We start from the raw sequence: 22906 nt of genomic DNA, 5'->3' as shown, positions 1-22906 counted from the left end.
TCACCCCAAGGTCAGACCGTGCAAAGCTCAGAAACTGCAAAAAACCCAAGAACTACATTTCAGACTCCACAGGCATCAATTACTATGTTAAATGTTGAAGTTCATTGTAGTGCAATTAGAAGAAGCCTGAAGAAGTATGCTTTATTTGGAAGGGTGGCCAGAAGGAAGCCTCTTGTCTCTCAAAAGAACATGCAAGCATGGCTTCAGTTTACAAAGTTGAGTTTGAACAAACCACTAAACTTCTGGGACAAAGTCCTTTAACCAGATGAGACAAAAGTAGAGATGCCTGGCTCATCCAAGTAACTTGGGTTAACTCTGAAGAAGGCAGTTCACTTCTAACTGAGGTATATTGTCATTATACTGTGAACCTAACCTGCTCCAGAGTAGGCTCTGTTCCAGATGGGAAATAACCTTCAGTTTTCCAGATAATAGCATCACCATTCCTGTAAGATCTCTTTTGTAAGTATCTGCACCTATACTGTATTTGCATACCTCATATCAAATTTGTATGTACACCAAGCCTATTTTTGAAACCTGTTTTTATATTTAAACTTTACTCTCAAACTGCAGAGGATAGTAAACCTTGATGCTTAAATGTATCCAAAAATAAAGATTTAAAAGCTCTAATCATCGCAGAAATAAACAACGGCGCCAAGAGGGCACTCAGTGATAAAATAAGTAATTCATTAAAATGTTTATTGAACAGGTCTGTACGTTAAATAATCAGATTATTAATTTTCGGTAGCATTAATGTGTCTTTTTGCAACATTGTCGCATTTTGCTCTTTTTTATTTATCTCAATTTTATCATCATCTAACAATGTCTCTGACAGTAGTTGGAGTAGGTGGCACTCAAAGGTATAATTTTGTGTTGAAGAAGAGTCGTATAAACTGTCAGACATTAGACGTTGCTAACACCACCCATTTCATATGAATGCGCAGGGCCAACTTAGCACATTAGTAACGAGCTTGATGTGATTGTTTTTCCTGATTGCTAATGTTAAGGTAAGTGAATCCTGATAACAGAAAGATAACCTGAGTGTCACTGAATTGGTAGTACAGGCCCAGGGAACCTTGTAGTCACTGAGTTGACCATTAACTCTTCTGTATTCCACAGAAACACACCAGCAAATCTGGAGGAGAATTTCTGTAAGAAAAAGTCCAGACCTCAACCTGTGTAAAATGCTGTGGTGGGACATTAAGACAGCTGCACATTAACAAATGTCCACAAACCTTAATAAAAGTAACAATGGAAGTGGAGACAGCTTCGGCAAACAAGCACAGGTGAAGGCAATTAATACAATCAAACACTGGAGGAAGTAAAACTGAATACAAGAGGTGGGATACAAAAGACTATCAAAATAAAACCAGGAGTGAGAATAGCACTAAAGAGGAAATGTAGATGCATAAATTAAAACTAGGGGAACTGACACATGATAAGACTGAAAACACTCAGGAAACAAATGCAAATGGTACTAAAATATAATCAGAATTGAAAACTCAAAATGTTAGGAATAACTGAGAATGTAAAACCAAACAACACATGAAACTAAGAACAGTAGACTCCGAATAATTTCAACAATCAGAAAGTTTAAAGTATGGAATGTGTAACAAGATTTATCCTGCCCAAAAACAGTATTAATATGGGCCCAATATTCCAAACAACATAGAAATGGGATGCTTGTGTTTGGAATATTTAGGGTATTATTGTGTCACAGAAGTGAAATTTCCCTTCAATCACATCCTCACACTCACAATCCCACACTCCCTGTTTTTCCCATTTATTTAGGTGTGATAATAATGACATCAACATTTTTTAAGCCTGAGCCTGAGTGAAGCTGACATCAATTGTAGCACATAACTGATCACTACTTTGTTTGTCACATTTCATGCCACCAGAAAGAGCAAAACACGCTCACTTTCATTCATGAGCAGTGACGTCATCTCCCAAGTGCGGCGAGGGGAGTTTTCAGGAGACCACTGGTAGTGGAACTCCTTGCAAGGCTGGGCTGAAACCTGAAGCCTAAGAGAAGTGAGAGAGGGAAATTGAGGAAGAAAGAAAGTTAAGAGAAAAAGAGAGAGAGAAGAATGGAGGGAGGGGGAGGAATGAAGGGCAGAGAGAAGGTGATGTCAGCTGAGTTCAGAAAGTAAACAGAGTTCCAGACTGAAGCATGCTTTCTGCGGGACGGAGATTGCAGCTGGGGAAAACCTATGGGGGTATCCAAACAATCCCCTGGATCACCATCTTTGTCTTTGGGAAGGGGCACTGGCTTCTCTTCATCTCTGTCTTCATTTCCATCTCCTTGCCCCAAGGGACAGCCTGGCCCTACGGTAAAGAATGGCAATTAATTTACCTTCACCACTCTTCCGTTTTACTCCCTCTCCTATCTCTGTGTTTGGCGCAGCCTCTTGGCTCTTTGTTCTTAAAAAGCCGGCATCAGCACTCTTGCCATCCCCTCTTCCTTTCCGAGTGCAGCGGCGCTCAGCAACATTTGTTGAACAGTGACAGAGAGCAACCCAGTGATTTATACCATTTTTTTAGGCAAGCAAAGAAAAACACAGCTGATCAGCTTGTGTAATGTTTGTTTTTAAAGTTCTTGTTATGAAATACAGAGGAAGGCACTGTCCTGTGTGGCTTTGTTTATTGTCTCATAAAAAATGGGAAACTCTAGGAGTCTTCATATATTTTCCTTCTCACTGTGGTTGTTGTTTTGTTACTAAATAAAAACAAAACAAAACAAGAGTTGCATGTTGCCACACATTCCTTGTGGTGAAGGGAGACTGTTGCAGTTCTAATAGAGCAGCTGAATCTTGCCAACATTTTCTCCTTTGTGCAAAAGCTTCCCTTTAACGTGTTATCTGAGGGAGTTCTCCTAGAGACTGAGATTTACTCTGCGTGTTTACCCTTGAACTGCTGCAGGAAGACATGAGTCATGTTTGAGACAATCATGCTGACCGTGGTAATGTGTATACCATACGCCGTCTCCAAGGCTCCGAAACCAAACCTCTGCCCTCTGTTTGATTCTTCGTTGCGTGGCTCATGCAGTAAAACACTCCCTTCAATTTGTAATATTGGTAAATGTGGCAAAGGGCTTGGCAGAGTGCAACTGCATTCTGCTGTAGTGATTAAAAGAGTTTCCACTGACTGATTTACCAACTTTGTTGTTGTCAGTCAGCTGAATCATTGTCAGCACGGCCTGTTATATAATCGTGTCTAATCAGCTGATGAGAGATGTTTTCTACTGAGAAACCTAAAATAATTTCAAGATTTTTGCATGCAAGTCCTGTCTTTGTGGTTTGTTTACACTCATGCTCGCATGCGTGCGTGAGTGTATTTTTTATTTTCGCATGTTTTGGCGTTCCCTCTGAATGTTTCTGAATTGTGCAAGGCTTCCTGTTTAGGATCTTCTGCCCACCAAACACCCTCCCCTTACTGTGTGTTAAGCTAAAACATACAACATTTAAGAGCTTCTGAGTACTGGGCAGTAGGACATAATGGTGAAAGCAAGCAGTTGTAAAACTCATATTAGTGTGTGTGTGTGTGTGTGTGTAGGGGTGGGGGTGTGGTGGGGGGGATATGGCACAAACTTCAAATTACATGATGAAAAACACTGGCCTCTGGCTTTGGAAAATTAGTGTGACATGTCAGATTCAAGTTTCATAGTTAAATGCTTAAAACAAATGTGCACACCTCAGACTCCATTCACCACAGTTGATGACAGGATTGGGCTATAGTGCACGAGTTGTGCTACAAACTACCAATTACATCATGCTGGAAAAGGTCAAACTACAACAAAACTACCCCAAGGAGTCCAATTTTAGAAAACTATTTAGAAAAAGGAGAATATCCATCTATTCGTAAGTGCGTGTTCAAAACGTGTCACTGTCGGCTATTTAGTGGTTCTTTCTCAGGCTGAGATGGGCAAGTTTGGGGAGCAAATGAGCAACACCCACCCTTTTTGCACATGTACCATACAGTGTGTGTGGTAGTGGTTGCCTGACAACTGTATTGCCTGTGCATGCCTTCACAGCTGTCTGGATAAAAGAATAAAAGCAGTGGGGCTTGTCAGAGAGGGCTAAATTAGATTAGGTAAGTAATGGTCAAATCTTTTTTTGTAGTTGCAGTAAAAAAAAAAGGACTAACTGTATAGTTATAAATGTCTTTGAACTTTCAGAAAACTACTGTTGATAATAGAATAATAGTGTATTTCTTTGGGGTTGTGGTTTCCAATTATAGGAAAGTTTATTCAAAGCTATTTCCAGAATGACCACTGGGATCAGCACTCCAGGATCAGGATGTATTCAAGGTCACAGCGACCACAGAGCTCCCCAGGGAGTTTCCTTGTTCCATGATAGCTTAATGCATCCAACCTCAAAATACAAAAAAGACAGCTGCTGTGGGCAGTAAGGAAATGAATTACACAGTCACAAATACTGTACATACACATACACTCACAGCTGCTGTAGAAACAACAGTTATTACCGTGTGAAATAAGCTCCATTTTGTCAAGAGGAAACTAACTATTTACTCTAATACTGTCACCCTTAAACACAATCAGCACATTCTATCTTCTTTACATTTTCTCAAATGTTAAACTATTCTATTAAAAAAAACATCTGTCAAAACATGAGAGTAAAGATATACCATGTATAACAGATGTGACTAACCCATATTATTATGCAATGATTTTCCTAAGCATGTCAGATTCATCCTGAAGTTCCCAACTGGTGTCCCGTCTGTATTGTGGTCCTGCTTGGTTTAGAATGAAAACAGAGTGAAGCAAGACTCAAGCTGATAAGAGTTCCAGAGTAGTAAACAAAGGAAAAAAATAGACAGTAATTGGCTTAAATTCCACAGCTAGCATTGTGCCCAGTTGCATCTATGATAGTGTCTTGAGATCAGATTAAATCTTTATTGGATAAGTTATCTGAAACTCTGAAGGCAGCAATTAATTTGTTCATGTCAACGAGAGTATAAAAAAGTGCTGCAAGAAACGCTTTTAATGCAACAAATGCAGATGCTTTTATTTTTAGCTCAAGTCAAAGGAAAATGCTTCCAAAACCATGGAACAGTTTAAGAGCAGATGGGGTTTCTGAGTCACTTGCGAGCCATCAGTCTTGCTGGTTCTGCATTTTAAAATCTGTGAATATATTTTTAATATAAAACATAGAATGAAACTGAACAATATCATCACAGTTATATATTTTCTAAGTGGCAATAATCACAGGTTGTTGTGGATAAGCCTCAGGTAAGTATGCCAGCAGGGCATTAAGTCCAGACGCAAGGTCACAGGAAGGCTTTCTACCCCTGATCTTACTGCTGTCACTGTAAGGATACACATAAATACAGTGAGCAGCAGAGTCAGCTTCCTTGAAAATGCAAAGCACTTGAAAGTGCCATATGACGCATAAAGTTATGACTGTTTATTGTTATAACTATTACTATTTTTATTTCTGTAGCATCGCTAAATGTTGGAGAGTACATTTAAGAGCCTAACATATGGGATGGAAAAGACAAATTAAAATGTCTTTCTATGTCTGCATATCTTCTGTCACAGAAAATGCTAGTTATGCACAGGGAAAATATGTAACAATGTAGAAATGTTCGAAAATACCATAATACATATTTGGCACGCTGGATGAAAATTGTGGAAGGCAGCCTTAAAGCATTCCACAAAAGCAAACCTTGTTTTCAGATAGATTTCTTCTGAGCCTTCCTACCCTCTCTGACAACTACTGTCATCACCTACAGTTTGTGATTAGAGACAAGGGGTAGATAAAATAACCACAGTCTTGGGTTTAATTATAGGGGTCTTTGCATGTTGCAACATTCATTGCTTGTGTTTGTGTAAAACAGCTAGAGGAGACAGGATTATGCAATGGAAGACATTAGTAAAACCCTTCCAAACCTGTTCAGACCTTCCTAAACTGCTGTTAAAAAATAAAAATACACATTAAATTTTTACTCTTGAGTCTTTGGTTCCCTGCTAAAATGAACAAATTCATCTCAGAGCCATGTAAAAAATAGCTTTGCTAAATGCATCTTAAAGAAAGGACATAGCAGTCCAGAAAAATATCGATGCTTTCCAGCATGTGTTCTACCGCCGCGGGAGATTCCTCGGAGTCATGGTTCAGTGAAAACATAACAGCCTTATCAATAGAGCTGGAGGTCAGCAAACTGAATTCAGTCACAGTGTATAAACACTGAAAACATGGCTGCCCGAGTTTAGTTTCCTCAAGTAGGCACAGAAAGAACACAGCTTATGGAAATCTGGGAACCGATCCTGTCATAAATGCATGCACAGTGATGTCACTGGACTGCTGAGGTGAGAGGGAGTAATGTTTTCCAGACTTGGCTGAAGAAATAAAAAAATATTTTTGTTGTATTCCACTGTAAATGATTGTATTCTTGTGAAAGTGCGCTAAGGGCAGATGACGGACGTTTCTACAGTATATCAAAGGCAAGACAAATGGCAGTGATCCATGTAATGACATTACCAAGACCACTCATAAGTGCTTCTGTGTCTTTTATGTTTATGTCCTGTGAATCAGATTTCATGGTCTTTTTGGCCACTGTCCTTAACATGAAAGCAGAAAAGCTGTCCTGTAAGAGGGAGTGATAGTGTCAGCAACTCTTAATCTACACGTGGCAGGCATTAAACTTTGACAAATCCCAGTGTATGAATTTTGTGGTCTGGGTCATATTGTAATCATAACTGAAGTGATTCTTGAAATATAGTTACTTATAGCTTGGATGGAGTCGTGTTATGCAGTAGCAACAGCTGTGAGCCATTGGCTACTGAATGCAGAAGGTTACAGATACTTCTAACATAGCCATTTATTTTCACAGAAGGCTACATAAACAACACAACCAATCACATTGCAGATCTTTTCAGTTGTTTTGATCAAGTGTCTGGGGATCTCCGCTGATTTAAACAACCATAGTTCACAGGAATTAGAGGGTTCTCCTTCTTATGCAGTAAAAAAAAAGGATGAACTTTTGTATCGAAAAAGGTGATTCGTTCCAGTTTTTGTTAAAAAACAACAACAAGCATGCAGTAAATGAAAGAAACAATTTGGATTCTTTTTAAGGGCGTTTGAGCAAAAGTTACCCAATAAAACATGCGCAATACCTTTTTGAAAACATTCTTATGAAACAGCAGTTTTCAATTAGAGTATCATAAAGTTGTTTGCTTATTGTGGCTAAAAACATGTCTTTGTGACTGTCCTAATGAGTGTTAAACCCATCGAATTTTGTGGTTCTCACATTTGGTCAAAAGAAATCCACAAACATGTCAGTCTGAGAGGAAAGAAGGAGACTTTTTCTTTTTCCCCCTTTTCTATTTTTTTCTTTTTGTCTCTGGGTGACAGTCCAAGTTAAACAAAGAAGATCATGCATAAACATCAGCTTTGATTTACTGACGTAATAACACACAGTGGTGGTAAACTGCTGAGACTTTTGTGGTTTCCTAAAAAGGAGCGAGAAACCGTGTGACAGTGGAAATAACTAGAGAGACAGTGGCTCAAATAAACACTAAACTGAATCCTTCCAGTAACCCTTTTCTGCTCACATTTTGCAAAAAGGTGAACTATTAATTTTGACTCATCGTCACTGCTAATGAAATGAAGGTTACACAAACAAATTGCTTTTTGCTGAGATATCGTCTTCTTTAGATTACAGGCACTTGTACAACCACTGTCCAGGTCCGGAGTGGAATGTTATGTGCAGAGGATGCTGCGAGTATGATGTGATTCGCTGTAAGTGTCCCCTCCAAGGGACTCCAGTAGGCTATGCAGTACCCTGTTGCCGGAATGCCATCAACGAGTGTGATCCCTGCATTATCCACCCAGGTAAAACCAATGTCATTCTGATTAAATAATACTATGAATCTAATAAAATCTCGAATTATTTCTTTTCACTGAAAGAAGCTGTTAAAACATCGAGCATTGCCTTATAAGTATGCATCTGTTGGAGCGACCTTCGTGAATATCTTGAGTATCTGCCATGTTGTTTGTGCAAGACCAAGTGCTATCTATCATCTGTGCAGCTGTTTGCACTGTAGCATGACAGCGTGACAGAAAGACGGAAAAGAACTTCTGTATTTGTGTGTAAAATAATTTGTTTCCAGGCTAGCTTCACACTGGCTTCTTCTCTTGACTGACTGGCAGAATCCTCTGAAAGCTGACAGGATTCAGGAGTGAATGAGCACACTCAAAGCTTTGATTTGTGAATGAAATCAGACTAGAGCCTTTTGTTTTTTATTCACATAGATGAGTTTGCATTTGCTGCAGCTCCAAATCCTCTTTTTTCCTTACATGCCATTTGCCTGTAGAGGTATGTCATGCCTTTTTTCATAGTTCAAGCATGCAGAGTTTTTCCTTTATGGGGAAGAAAGCAGCTGTTCAGAATTAAATGGATGCCTGTACATTACTTTTTAACTGTTGAACACACACAAAAAATGTTCCAACCTCAGCGTACGACCATAAATCTCCACATGCACATCCCCGGCCCGTGCGTTGTTAAAATCCATGCCTCCGCTTGGGTCAGATGTTGCTCTTCACAACCCCATGGACGGGACAGCTTCTTAAGTGAAAATCCAGCCTCAAAGAAAACTGTTTCAACAGGTTTTCTCCACATTTCTATTTCAGGAAGCAGCGATATGTTTTCACATTCTATTGCAGTGAAAGAGGACCTTAACGAGTTCAGCAGAGTTGATGCAAAGGGAACATTTTAGGGGTTGGTGGGTTTGTTAAAATTCAACAATACAGCATAAGCCATTCAGATAAAGGCTTCTTTATTCTTACATACAAACACATCTTCGGGAGATAATTAATGTTATTTGCTTTCATTTATCCACCTTTATCTTCTACTTTACTGTAGTTTTGTTTCTGGCTCTCGTCTTTCAGGTTGCAGCATATTTGAGAACTGTAAACGCTGCAACAATGGGACATGGGGCCCCAGGGATGATTTCTTCATTAATGGCAAATACTGCGCAGAATGTCGACCTGGCTGGTCTGGTGGAGACTGCATGAGTAAGTTTTTTCATCCTTCCCATTAACAGATCCTACGGCTTCACTCTAAATCATTTGTTTTACTTTAAGTGAAATGAATACCACGTACTATATGGTTTTTCCATCTCTGCTGATTTATCTCCATCTTGGGAAAGCTGTGCCAACTTGGAATGCAGTCATGCCCAGGAGGTTTTCCATAAGGAGCTAAATGACAAGTCAGGAATCCTATAGAACTATTTAAGATGTTAGTTTTGGACACTGGGTCTAGCTTTTAAATGCAAATATTCTACCAGCGGGCACAACAAACAGACATTTAATTAAAAGCAGAAACCTTCCAAAGCTGCTGAATGCCTTTGTTCAACTTGTGTGTGTGTGTGTTGTGATCATCCTTATTTATGTTGCTTGTAGGCTCTCTGCAGTGACTTTGAAAGTCTAAATGCAATTACTGTTGTCTTAATGCTAAGCAAAGCATTTGAAAGTGGCTCTTCAAAACAATAATTAAAGCAACTGAAGTAGCTGCCCAAATCAATATTTTCAAAATTAACTTTCTGTGTTTTCCAGAGTGTGGAGGGGTGATCCATAAACGACAGGGCCACTTGGTCCTGGAGAGCTACCCCAACAATGCTAGGTGTGAGTGGACCATACAGGTGGACAGGCCATTTACTATTGAACTCAGGTAAGATATTAAGATACTTTCCTCTGTAGGTAGTTACTGGTGTTCATTTTCCTCTGTGTTATTTTAGAATAGTTAGTAGTACCTTTGTTATAGAACTATGCAAAAGCCTTAAGCTACTCTTCTTTGTATTTTGTGGCTAAGTTCTTCAGGCTTTCTGATGATCATTTCAATGTTTTCTTTTGACATTGGCTACTTTTTCATTTTTTCGGTCCAGTCACTCGACCTAACTATTTTCAGTTCAATTCAGTTTTTATTTATACAACAACATTCTCCTCAAGGCACTTTACATTGTCCCTATAGACCCTATGATAATACATACAGAGAAAAACCCAACAATCATATGAGAGTGGTGACAGTGGGAAGGAAAAACTCCCTTTTAACAGGAAGAAACCTCCGGCAGAACCAGGCTCAGGGAGGGGCGGGGCCATCTGCTGCGACCATTTGGGGAGAGAGAAGGAAGACAGGATAGAAGACATGCTGCGGAAGAGAGACAGGGATTAATTTTCACAGGAATGTTTTTATGAATCATTCAAGTATAAAAAGGCACCAGATTCGAGAGATGCGTCTGGTGCCTTTCTCAAGTTGTCTGTTATGTGTTTATCTATAACAGACAACTTAGCAAAGAAAACATTTTAAATCGTATCTTATGGCACCTACTAGCAACCTGCTGCAAAAACACACAACTGGTTTATTTAATTGAATATATGAAAAATGTCAAAGATAACACAGTTTTCCAGTCATAAGCTAGAGCTTCTGAAGCAACTATAGTTGGTTTAGAAGTTGGTTCATTGAGAATCAACTATGAGATGTTTACAGAAAACCTGGCAAACCTCAGCATGATGCAGTGTGTCCTAAAAAATGAGGAAACTGGACAAGTGGAGGGCAGCAAAAGAAGTGGCAGGCCTAAAAAGAAATCTCTCTGCAGCAGATGAAAAGTATCTGGAAAGTCCATGTCTTAAGGGATAAGAACAAATCCACTAAAGACCAGACACGTGCAACAGAATGTGGAAAACATCTGACTGGCAATTGTTTTGAGCATTTTTCCTAAACAGAATCAATACAGTAAAATCATACCTGGATAAAACACAAAGAAACACTATTAGTCACAGATTGGCCCAGACCTCAATTTTATTGCTGCAATGTGATCATCTTGACAGAGAAAGGTAGCCAACATCAAAAAAATATATATATGAATAAAATAAAAGCTTTCAAGTGTCTTTCAAGAAGCCTGGAGAACTACTCTCATTGTTTTTACCTTATACACTGTATTTCCTTATACGCTTGTACAAATTTCAATAAATTGCAGCTCCTATTTTCCATTTTTCTAGCCACTTAAAGGGTGGCTCGAGACTTTTTCAGATAGGTTGTGATTATATTTTGTGATGGCAGTCTTATTCATCTGAAATAATGACCTGTAAATCCACCGGTGGCCCTGGTTTTAGCTTCACTTCCATAAATACTGTATCTGATAAATATAGTGACATTTTTATCGTGAAGATGCTAATATGTTGATTTTAAGCAGTTAAAATTTGTATGATGTGCCAACATTAGTGCCAAGCACAGTAATACATTTTAAATGAAATTCTTTAGAATTGATGATTGTTGGTGGGTCATAATTACCCTTCCTAGAGACAGCCTGCAGCAGTGCTACAATAATAAATTTAAGGGCTCAAAAGCAAAGGTGTTAAATAGCAAACAACAACAACAAAACAAAAAACAATGACCCAGTTATTATGAATAATTTTCAGATTGTCAACAGTAGTGAAGTGCTTCCTACCTGAAAGTCCTTGGAAAACCATCCTACTGTTGCACACCAGCTTGTAAAAAAATAATTAATATCAATTTAACCATTGATTATAAATACAGAAAAGCTTTGAGTCTGTCAAGTCAAGTCTGATTGGCTCTCAATCCTCAGTTATCTTCATTGTCCATCTGCAGTAAATATTATCAACTGGCCTGGTTAAGTCAAATTTCCACTCAGCTGGAAGATGTATGTTGAGGATTGATGGCAAAGAGTTTGGAGGTTTGGAAACCATAACACCATTTTTTTTGGTAAGATTATGGCCTCTCAGTCCTGTGATAAATTTCTATTTCTGTTATTTTCTCCATTACACATACAGATTTTATGGGCAAGTGTTTGTGCAGGTTTTTAGAAGAACAAAAGCTCCATACAGCTAGGTTCAGACCGAGCATGCAGTTCCTGATGTCTGGGCTTGAAGTGTGTGTGAAAGAGACTTAATGATTGCAAGGATTTTTTTTAAAGCTATGTATGAAGTGCTTCATTAAAATTTACAGCCATGATGCATGTGACAAACTAAAGAGAAGGGCCAAATCCTTCTTGAAGGGCAATATAAGTGCAGCCATTGTCACATTTTAATAACTTTAACCAAAGTACGTTTCTATTTTTAAACCGACTGTTGGAAAATGTGTTTCTGCCTGACCAACTTAGTAATTTCCTCTCTGAAAAAAACAAACAAACAAAACAGTATGTTGATTTGAAATGGAATGGGTTACACTGTTTATTAGCAATACATCCTGCCTATTACAATAATGAAATGGCACTGATATATGCAAATAATGAGCATTCACAATACACTGAACTTTACTATTTCAAACATTCTTTAGAGGTTTCAAGGCTCACCCAAACCACAAAGTTAATAATAGGCATCTCATTTGATTTGCTTTTGCCTGTATCCGACATGACCTCTAGTGATCCCTTTACTTTAAAATCTTTTTTTAGTTATTATGCATGAACACAAAGATGAAAACACAAAAATAAATTTTAAAACTAGCCTAAAGATAATTCAAAGCAAATGCCACAGTGATTCTACTGTATAAAAATGAACAGGAAGAAATGTAGGCTGTGAGCTCATTGCTGCCTCTGCTGCCTATTGAAGTTCAGGCTCTGGCTGCTGGGCTGGGGTCAGCACGCACTCAGCTTTATCATCAGTCTGGGTTCTTGACTAGCTTTGTGTTAGCATGCTGTCTGTACAGAAGCTCGCAAAGAGCTGAAGTTCTGTTAGCAGTACAATGCAGTTGCTTCTGCCCTGGATGTGGTTTGCACTTTATTTTTGTTGCACTCTGGTCCTGATATCAGCTGACTGTAGCAAAAATGTGCAGGGAGAAAAAAGCATGTTTGGTTGATTTTTCTTCTTTCTATCTGCCGGGCATGCAAATAACTGAAGAAGATTTTTCACACAAGATTGTAACACAAGTAGCAAGATTTGTAACTGTAATGTGATTACTGAATTCAGTACAGCAATGCGTTAAATTACTGTATTTATGAAAAGTTAAATGTAAAACACAGTAATGTGTTACTTTGGAAAACGTTAAATCCAACACTGGCTACAACAAAGCTTTTTAATCTGACTTAGCTGCATCTGACAACAAAAAACAAAACAAAAACAGTTCAGAAATCTAGCTTTCTAAATGCTGTGCTACCTTGTAAATATAAGATTCAGTGAGATGGAAAGGAAAACCATTAAGAACTGTAATTATTTTGTTAACTTTATTCACATCATCAGCATCATGTGGACACAAATAGCATCAAGACAAAAATAATGAATAGCAAATTTTAAGTCTAATGTTGAAGCAAATCCCGACCCTTGATTGGATATGCAGTAGAGAATAGATGGTTGGATAGCCTTGGGTCATTTGTTCTACTCTCTGCCATTTCAATCTGCCACGATTCTTGTATTTGCAGGTTCATGATGCTGAGTCTGGAGTTTCACCATTCTTGTCATTATGACTATGTGGAAGTCCGAGATGGAGACAGTATCCACTCGCGTGTTATCGGTAGATACTGTGGGAATAACAGACCTGCACCAGTTCACAGCTCTGGCAACAGTTTGCATGTTCTCTTTGTTTCTGATGGTTACAAGAATTTTGATGGATTCTTTGCCACTTTCCAAGAGAACTCAGGTAGGTTACATAACAAAGTAATATCTCTTCTACTATAAGAACAGTGCTTTTCTCCTTTGCTTTAAAGTACCCTTGCCAATGTACCATACTTCCCAGCTGCAAATCTTAAGCCCTCTTAAATGAGTCGTCATGAAAGAAAACTATTTTCTTTAAACCTAAAACAAAATCTTGATATTTAGATTGACCTGGAATCTTTGCTTTTGTATAGGGAATAGATAAGAAGTTGTTTATAAACCCTTCATGAACAATGGGGTTCTTTGGAATCACAACAAATACAAACAAGAAAGACGTTTCCATGGTATTTAGTGTCCAGTACCTAATAAAAGCTCCTAATAGTGCATGACTAGCACCTACATTTTCTGGCAAAAGACTTTGTCATGGGTGTTGAGTCTGTTAACAGCCTGTTTACAAACCAAAATGCCCTCACTTCACAGAAATGCCCTCGTTCTCAAGGTCTAGAACTCAAAAACAGACACACACACATGTTACCAATGCCTAAGCCAGATGTAGTAAAAGTAAACAGTGGGCTTTGGAAATGAAGTTTTAATTATTTCAGCTTTGAGTATGATTCCTGGATGTAGCCTGACGTCTGCAGCCACACATTTCAGCTTTCTATGTTTTTATTTTGATAAAGACAGTCTTTCTGTTTGTACCCTAATGTTGTCTGTATGTTCACAGCTTGCAGCTCTTCCCCTTGCCTGCATGATGGGACATGTATCCTAGACAGTTCTTACTCTTACCACTGTGCCTGTCTGGCTGGCTACACAGGCAAGAGGTGTGAAAATGGTGAGTCTGTAACATAATAGGGGACTTTGGTGAGCAAAATACTGATATTTTGGAGAAAATATATTAAAGTTGGAAATTAAAATAAAATCCATGCATGTTTTAATCACAGGAAAGACTAAACCAGTCTATTTTCCATCTTATGAGGCATTGGAAAGACATGCGTCTTAATGTACTGAGGCTTACAAAATCCCTAAATTATTTCAGTAATTTTCATCTGAAAATCGGCACGCCTAGTCACAACAAATTTACAGAGAATTGATTTCTTCCCTGAGGCTTTTCTTTACTGTTGTTGCTGCCCCAAAGCAGGCAGTGATTCATTTTCACAAGGGAGAGGTTTGTGGTCTGCACTGAGATCAGGCCAGCTGCCTGCTACAGTCCAGACCATATGTGTTCATATGTGTTGATTTCACGTTTCACTGGAAGAAACAGCAAAACCCAAATGGCCACCTAACACATATAGATGTGCAAAATTAAGCAATTTTCTTCTGTTGACAGATAAATAGGGTAAATGACAAGAAACTAACTGAGGAAAGAAGGCAGCAAGAGGAAGTGGACAAGGAGAAGAAACACAGAATAGGTTTTGTCGAGTGGTTATTGTCAAGACATTTTGTTACTGTACTGCCACTTTATACCACCTAAGTTACCAAACCTTAAGTTGGCCTACAAGGCACTACAAGGTCTTTTAGTTATAGATGTCTGGTGTGTTTTTGTATTCAATACACCTCTTTTAAGATTCTGCAAAAGCAGACTTGGTGAATTCCACATTTTTTCCTTTGGTGTTGTTTTTCAGGGCTACATTCAAGTCCATAAAACTAATGGTGAAACAATTCGACTTATATAACAACAGAGAGTATTTTCCACTGGAGGAGACACCCATTTTTTTAAAAAAAAAAGGCTGTTTGATTTCACACAGCGTGCATTCATCTGTATTCTCACGAGGAATCCTCAGCTGTTAATTTGAATGGAAAAGAGCTGCAGCAACGTTAATGCCTTACATTTTGTGGTGATAATGTAGTCTGTATTTCTGCCTGAGTCAGATGGAGAATTTCAAATATGAACCTGACCTCAGCCATATTTTATGCCTTCTGTAATCACCCTGTCATCTGTCGAAAGCTAAAAACTCATTTGGTACGAGACAGTGTGACACTTTATCATAAAAAACAGGAAATGCTTTCTCTTCTTTTTCTTTTCCCTCTCAGCGTCAGTTGAATTGATCTTTGACAATAATCAGTTTCAGTATGCAGTAAGTAACTCAGTTTCCAGAGAACTTGTGAAAGAAACGATGATTTACTTACAGTACATGTTGTGATGTGTAATATGTTAGCATTCCACTCTAATGACTCCACATTTATTTTGATTTGTCTTTGAAAACATTCGTATATAAAAGACATGGGAAAAGAGCAACAATGCACACGGCACCTCTGGGCACTTCATGGTTTTTTATACATATTCAAAAGAGGTCAGCTACAGTTTATTTCTCTACTTTTGGTTTGCCAAGCGCATTCCTTATCCCCTAAAAGACTGAAGGTTGGAAATGCCGTTCAGTTATAAAGATTATAGGGAGGGTTCTTTGGTTTGGAGCTTAAAAACCACAGACAGTGCCTTTCATGGATCTGATCCCACTTAAAGTCAACAACATAACAAATCTCCCAAGACAGCCTCATAGAGATATGATAACTGTTGTCTTAACACATGCTTTGCGAACCCATTCGCAGGCCTTTATCACAACATTTGTGTGCATATGTGCAGCTGTGCTTAATGATTAAGGATTACAGTGCACATGCAGAAGAGTTTTCCCCAGACTGTTTTATTTTTGCAAGAGGTTCTTCTATGGGACAGTTGCACACAGTATTCCATAAACACATTACCAGTCTCTACTATCCGACTTCCTAAAAATCTCTTTTACGGCAGTGGAAAATTGAACATTTTGACTAAAAGGGCTTTTATTGCATCTATTTCTTCCTTATTTACAAGCCATGTGTTAAAGTCATGCTGTTAACTGTTCGCACTTTGCGATGATGAGTGAAATTATTTATTAATGAGTCTCTGAGGTAGCAGGCAGTGCTTTTAAATCTCAGGAAACTTTTGAATTAGAAAAATCGAGTCTTTGCTTTATGGACTACCTGTCTGACCTGTAAATAGATAGGAAAAGAAAGAACTTGCTGAAACTGTTTGTGGGGTCTCAACTGATTGTTGAGGTATGTTTGAGATGCCTCCTATGCGTTGTAATTTTGATGACTGGACATTTAGTTCGGAAAAAGGGAAACTTTGTGTGTATATAAATAAACCCCACATGTCTGTATTTCTCGTCAGTGGTGGGCTGCCGCAGGCCTCCGGTGCCCACCCACGGATCTACAGAGGGTCTGTTTCATCACTCTGGTGCACGCATCACTTTTCGTTGTGACCCTGGGTTTGAGCTGAAGGGGTTTCGTCATGCCATCTGCCTGAGTGACGGAACATGGAGTGCGCCTGCTCCAGACTGTGGTAGGATAATAATACAAATAGGTTTTTTCCCTCTTCAAAATAATTACAATTTCATATCTGGGAAAGTCATACAGTATGCGTGTCTTTAGCTTGCATCTGGATGCCATACATATTGCCTCAAAAATGGTTTAGCTCATGGAAAATAAATATGATTTTTTTTCCTTTCTTCCTTCAGTTCCAGTGGAAAGAGTCTGTGCTCTGCCACCCAAGCCAGCCAATGGGGACCACTTCTTGGTTTATGGGCCCAATGATGTTCTCATCGCCTTACAGTACTTGTGCCACCAGCCATATGAACTCAGTGGGGGCTCTCAGAGAACCTGCCTCCCCAATAACACCTGGAGTGGGACTTCTCCTGTTTGCATTAAAGGTTGGAAAATATGTCTTAATAACTGTAGACTGGAGATGGATGAGTCATTTTGGGTTTTTTTTAATAGTAAGCTGTTAATAGATGAGAGAAAATGACTCAATGCCTTAGAGCTATTCATTGTACAGGCCAATGTACAATGAATAGCTATGACTATGAGCTCTTAATAATCTCTTTTATGTTTTTCTTCACAGTGAATAACACTCTTAATGAAGCAGAAAAGGACAAAGTAAAAGAAAAGGGCAAAGAGACAGATATTTACAGTAACAAAGATAAAAGTAAAACTAAAGAGAAAGAAGAAGAGAACACAACTAGCGAAAACGAAAGTGTTGCCGGAAAAGATGTAAACACTGAGCAGGAGAACACAACAGCAGTCGACGGGGAAGATAAATATAATGGGACCACTCCTGGGAAAACTGTGGTTGAGGGCAGGAATGAAGGAGAGGTAGATGAGAGAAATACTGGCCCAGAGAAGCCATCTGGAGGTGGGGAAGATAAAGTGACTAGCGAAAGCCCAGATAACAGCCTAGATTACATGGTTGAAGAGAAAGAACCAAAACAACCTGAAAAAAAAGAAGACACAAACTTTGACAAGGGAAAGACAGATGTTACAGAGGTCCCTGTGACAAAAGACAAAGGACAGGAAGAAAGTGAAAGAAAAGAAAAACAGGTGAATGGGAAAAGAGATCCTGACAAAGTGGGCCCCAATGACACCAAGCTCAGGACGGTCATATCTGAGGGTGAAAACACAGTGGAAATGCCTGAACTGGAAATGACAAAGAACAACACTGTTTCACATGATACCGAGAGCACAAGTAAAGAAAATAATACCATAGGGTCTCTACCGCCAGGGAGGAAAATAATTCCAACTCGTGTCAACATCACCCTGTACAGAGCCGAAAGTGGGAAACCGAAGGAAAAATCAACAACTGCGAAGGATGAAAAGGAGAAGGATTCAACTGAGAAAACAAAGGAGGTGGAAAGAGAGAAGAAAGAAAAAGAGAAAGAAAGGGAGCGAGAAGACAACCAAAGCTTCACCGGTAAGAGAACCAATGACGACACTATGAATAATTGAGTGAATGATTATCTGCTTTTATTTGGCCTTCACTCTCACCCACTCTCTGTTGTCCAGAAAAAAGCTGCCCAACTCTACCTCGCCTTTACCATGGCTACCACCAGGTGGTGCCAGGTTTGGAGCCTGAAACAGTAGAGTTCAAGTGCAATCAATCTTATGCGCTCAGTGGTGATGACCGACGCACATGCCAGCCGGATGGCACATGGAGTGGCAAACAGCCCCTCTGTGTCAGAGGTACCAGTGCCTGCTTTGCCTTTTTATGGAATTAATTATTAAGATTTTGTTGTTTGGAGATTTGTGAAAAAAATTTTTTTAAGCATATACAAACAGCATTTTTTCTTTCTTTTTTTACTGGACTGGTGTGTAGGTTTCAGACATATTGAAGCATTAGAGGACACTGTAGTGTTTGAGAACAAAATGAACAGTTAATAGATGGTTGTGGATGTTATATCAGTCTATTAAAGTTGTAGATATACAGGCTTGTATGTCAATAATCTGAAAATGCTGAATAAACGCTAATGCTAAATGTTATTAATGAAAGGGTTCTGGCAGTAAAATGATCCATCAGGGCTAGAGCTGTAAATATTAATTAGTTCTTAATAGATTTTGGCCTGGGTGCCCTGTAGCTCTTTGCCAAGAGGTAAGTGGAGAAACTGTCCACTGGCACAGCTTTAATGAATAAATTAAAGAAACAAGCACAGCCAAAGTAGGCCATGTGAAACAGCATGCAAAACATGCCTCTATTAATACAATTTAAAGGCTTTTAGGTGAAAAGCATTTAGAAATGAATTTCTAAGAAGATGGTTTAACATTGTGGGAAAAGCTCCTATTTTATTTTTGGCTAAGTGTTACATATACAGATAGATTCCACATGCATCTTTAGCAGAAAAAATACTGCAACCAGCAGCCGGTTGGCTTGCATGTAGTGTCACTTTTCCGAATTTTTTGTGCATATTTCATATGAATGGGTTTTTTAAACATATTTGTTTATTTGCAGCATGTCGTGAGCCCAAAGTCTCAGAGCTGGTGAAACAAAAAGTTCTGCCCCCTCAGGTACCATCCAGGTATGATTATTAAAACATCATCTTATATAGAATAACTGACAACCAGAAATATATAGTATTGTGTAGGTATGTATGCCATTTAGCTGAAGAATTAATATTAAGGACTCATATAATGCATTTACTACATACCTTTGGCATATTTTCCCCCTCAGAAAGACACCCGTGCACAAGCTCTACTCCTCAGTCATGGGCCAGCAGCCACAGTTGCACAGTCCCACTAAAGCCCCCCTGGTGCTTTCGCAGTTGCCCCAGGGTTTCCATCATCTTTACACACATATAGAATATGAGTGTGCATCTCAGTACTACCACCACTTTGGCAGTCCACGTCGGACTTGCTTGAAGACAGGGAAATGGAGCGGGCGCCATGTCTCCTGTTCACCAGGTGAGGGCAGCAGAGGACCACTAGTTGTCAGACATTTTTAATACAGTGATTTACACCCACATAACAATCCTGTGCAGACATTAAAAATGATGATGTGGTAACTTAGACATAGCGTTTTGATGGCAATTTATATAATGAAGTAATATTTGATGATCATATACAAAAGCACCTTCTAAAAGCATTCTTGTCTCTAATTGCTGACATTGATTAAAGCATTTTTGCACAGCCTTTTTACTCCTCAGTGAAAGCTTGCTAAGAAGCTAAGCTCAAATTCATAAGCTGGTATGTACAGCACAGCTGTGACATCGGTGCAATGACAGAATTTTCAATAAAAGACGTCAGATGTAGCACTAATGCCTCTTGTTTCCATAAACAGTTAGAGTGGAGAAGACTATAACAGCAAAGTTAAAACACAGCTGATGTAATGTTGCTATCTACACATTATTATTTCATCATATTAAACAGTGAAGATGAGCTGGTTATATTAAATATATATATATGTATCATGCATTATTAAAGTTGTTAATATTTCTAGCTGTTAATTAAATACTGAATATAGTGAATATACGCCTATATAAACAACTTATTATCTTACTATTCAAGATTATTACTCTTTATTTTCTTTACTGCATTCTTAAATTGAATTCCCTCTCTATGGGATATGAGATTTGTATGGTAACAATCACAAAATGGACTGCCCTTTTTTAAAACAACTTTCCTTATTACTAATGTGAAAAAAAGCAATGTTGTGAGCACTGTTAAATAAAACACATCAATAAATACTGGAGGAAGGTTCATTTTTATATGGTGCTATATGGTACTGAGCTAAGAAACAACACCAGATCAATGAATAAAATCCTTGAATAGTCTGCTTCTTTGGTCTGATTTTGTAATTCTGGTGAATTGGTATTAGTGTTTAGTGTTTAAGTGTATACAGACAAGGTACCATTCTATGTTATGTGCAAATTGTGTACTTAAAGATGACGTTTTCTCACTTCTTCTTTCAGGGAGTCACATTTCACATGGCTCTGTAGCCTTTAAGTGTTTTATATTCTGCTCCATCAATGCTACTACTTTAAATAAAAGCAGTCCCACAGCTCAAAATGTTGACTTAACCTCAGTGCAATTTCAATTTCTCCTGTCTTGTTTTTCCTGCTGTCCCGTTGATAATGGTCTCACCTCTCATCCTCTTTGGCAGTGTGTGGGAAGCATCCAACCTTTGACACAGAGAGGCCAGAAGAGGCTCACTGGCCTTGGCTGGCTGCCATCTACCGCCGCTCCACCAAGGGTACAGAGACCAAGGTGACCAAGGCAGACAGCCAGACAGGGTCCCTGAAGAAGGATGGTGGAGCAGGAACTGGCAAACACAATCAGGCTTTTCACTGGCAGCTGGTCTGCAGTGCAGCTCTGGTTAACCAAAGGGTTCTGGTCGTAGCTGCTCACTGTGTGACAGATCTGGGCAAGGTTTTTCCCCTGGACACTGCCACAATAAAGGTGGTTGTGGGGAAGCACTATCGTGATGATGACAGGGAAACCAAAGGTGTTCAACACCTGCGGGTAAGCACTTGGAAGTCTTGTTATTCACACAATCCCTTTTGATAAAACTAAGCATGTCTTTTCTCCTTTCAGGTGGCCTCCATTGTTATTCATCCAAACTATGACCCCAATATTCTTGACTCTGACATTGCTGTGATCAAATTACTGGACAAGGCAAGGATTGGAGAAAAAGTCCTACCTCTGTGCCTGTCAGAAAACCAGGAAGAAGATTTGACATCAACTCAAGGACTTGTGACGGGCTGGTCTCCAATGCTCGAGTCAAGTTTAGGCCCTGATGAGAAGGCTAGGGTTGGGCTCGTTCACCTTGCTGATGTAGTCCCATGTGAGCAGCAATATGCTCGTAATGGTGTGCCAGTCAGTGTAACAGACAATATGCTGTGTGCCAGCCAAAAGCCCGACTATGGACCATCTAACATATGTCCCTCTGACACTGGGGGAATTCTTGTCCTCCCTGCCCTCTCTGAGAATCAAGTCAATGATAACCGAAAGCCTGGTTATACACAGGCGCAAGGGGAGAGCAAAAGGCTGTGGAGACTCCTGGGACTGGTGAGCTTTGGCTATGACCAAGGGGAGTGTGATCCTGACCTCTACACAGTCTACACACATGTAGCCAGCTTTAAAGACTGGATTGAGAGCAATATGAAATAAACATCTTACAGTCCTCTCCTCTGCTTAATCTCTATTTTAGTGAATTCATTCTGTCTAATCTATTTTTATGCACAAGGGCATTTTCCTACTAAACGCAGAACCAACACTGGACATCACAGTGCTCAAACTGAAGGGGGTGCTAGCACATTAGATGTGCTGATGCATCGGTCCTTTATCTGAAGACTTTAGTGTTCAGGTCTTTCAACCTGAGATTAAACACTTGAAACTGATAAGAAAATCATTCATCTGAGTATTTGACTGTTAATGGTTTAGACTGTAACCTCTGTTATGTATATATGTTGTAATGTACTGAATTATTATATCAATTCAAGTGACTCCAGAGATGTACATATTTTATTGAAAGAGAAAAATCATGACATTTTTATTAAAGGAAAGGTTGGTGTGGTGAAGCTTATGAGACTGGTTATTCTTATCCTTTCACACGGTGTAAAAGTCTTTATGACAAATATATTCCATAGACAGATTCGGGTACATTGAAAAAGCACCTTATATTTGCTTCATGAAGTACACAATGGAATGAATCTGGGTCAGAGCAGCACCATTTTCACAACCATAAACATAACAAGTTATTCACAGATCATTTCCCAAATCAATTACCTCCATTGTGACTTTTCTCCATTATACAACTTCCAAGTGAGTTTGCATAGACAAAAGACCTGCAGCTTATAATGAGTTAGAAAACGGGACAGTAAGCAATGCATTACTGTAGTTTTATTCCATTTATGCACACGGTGAAGCTGGTGAAACACTGCAGTCTTACAGCATAGACAAAAATGACCTGAGCTTTCATTTCCAGCTGGCTGCAATTGCTTTGTGTCATTCCACCCAATATAATGTTTTAGCAAACACGTTTGTGTTTAGTATAACATCTACTTATTACTTTTCAAAAACTATTTGGCCTTTTACAGTTCAACAGG

General features: G+C 39.0%; 1 protein-coding gene across 1 annotated transcript; it reads left to right on the top strand.

The window, feature by feature from the left end:
* Positions 1–1982: 1982 nt before the first annotated feature.
* Positions 1983–22383, top strand: pamr1b (peptidase domain containing associated with muscle regeneration 1b). Its single transcript, XM_082539350.1, has 14 exons — positions 1983–2330; positions 7674–7850; positions 8907–9032; positions 9573–9687; positions 13391–13608; positions 14287–14394; positions 16708–16878; positions 17054–17245; positions 17437–18282; positions 18375–18551; positions 19315–19381; positions 19534–19763; positions 20962–21320; positions 21393–22383. The coding sequence occupies exons 1-14, from the start codon at positions 2171–2173 to the stop codon at positions 21966–21968; spliced, it is 3522 nt and encodes a 1173-aa protein (XP_082395476.1). The 5' UTR covers positions 1983–2170; the 3' UTR covers positions 21969–22383.
* Positions 22384–22906: the final 523 nt, after the last annotated feature.

The sequence above is a fragment of the Aulonocara stuartgranti genome (assembly GCF_965226115.1).
Source record: "Aulonocara stuartgranti genome assembly, chromosome: 7".
In the NCBI taxonomy this organism is placed as follows: Eukaryota; Metazoa; Chordata; class Actinopteri; order Cichliformes; family Cichlidae; genus Aulonocara; species Aulonocara stuartgranti.
This window is presented reverse-complemented; position numbering and strand designations above follow the sequence as displayed.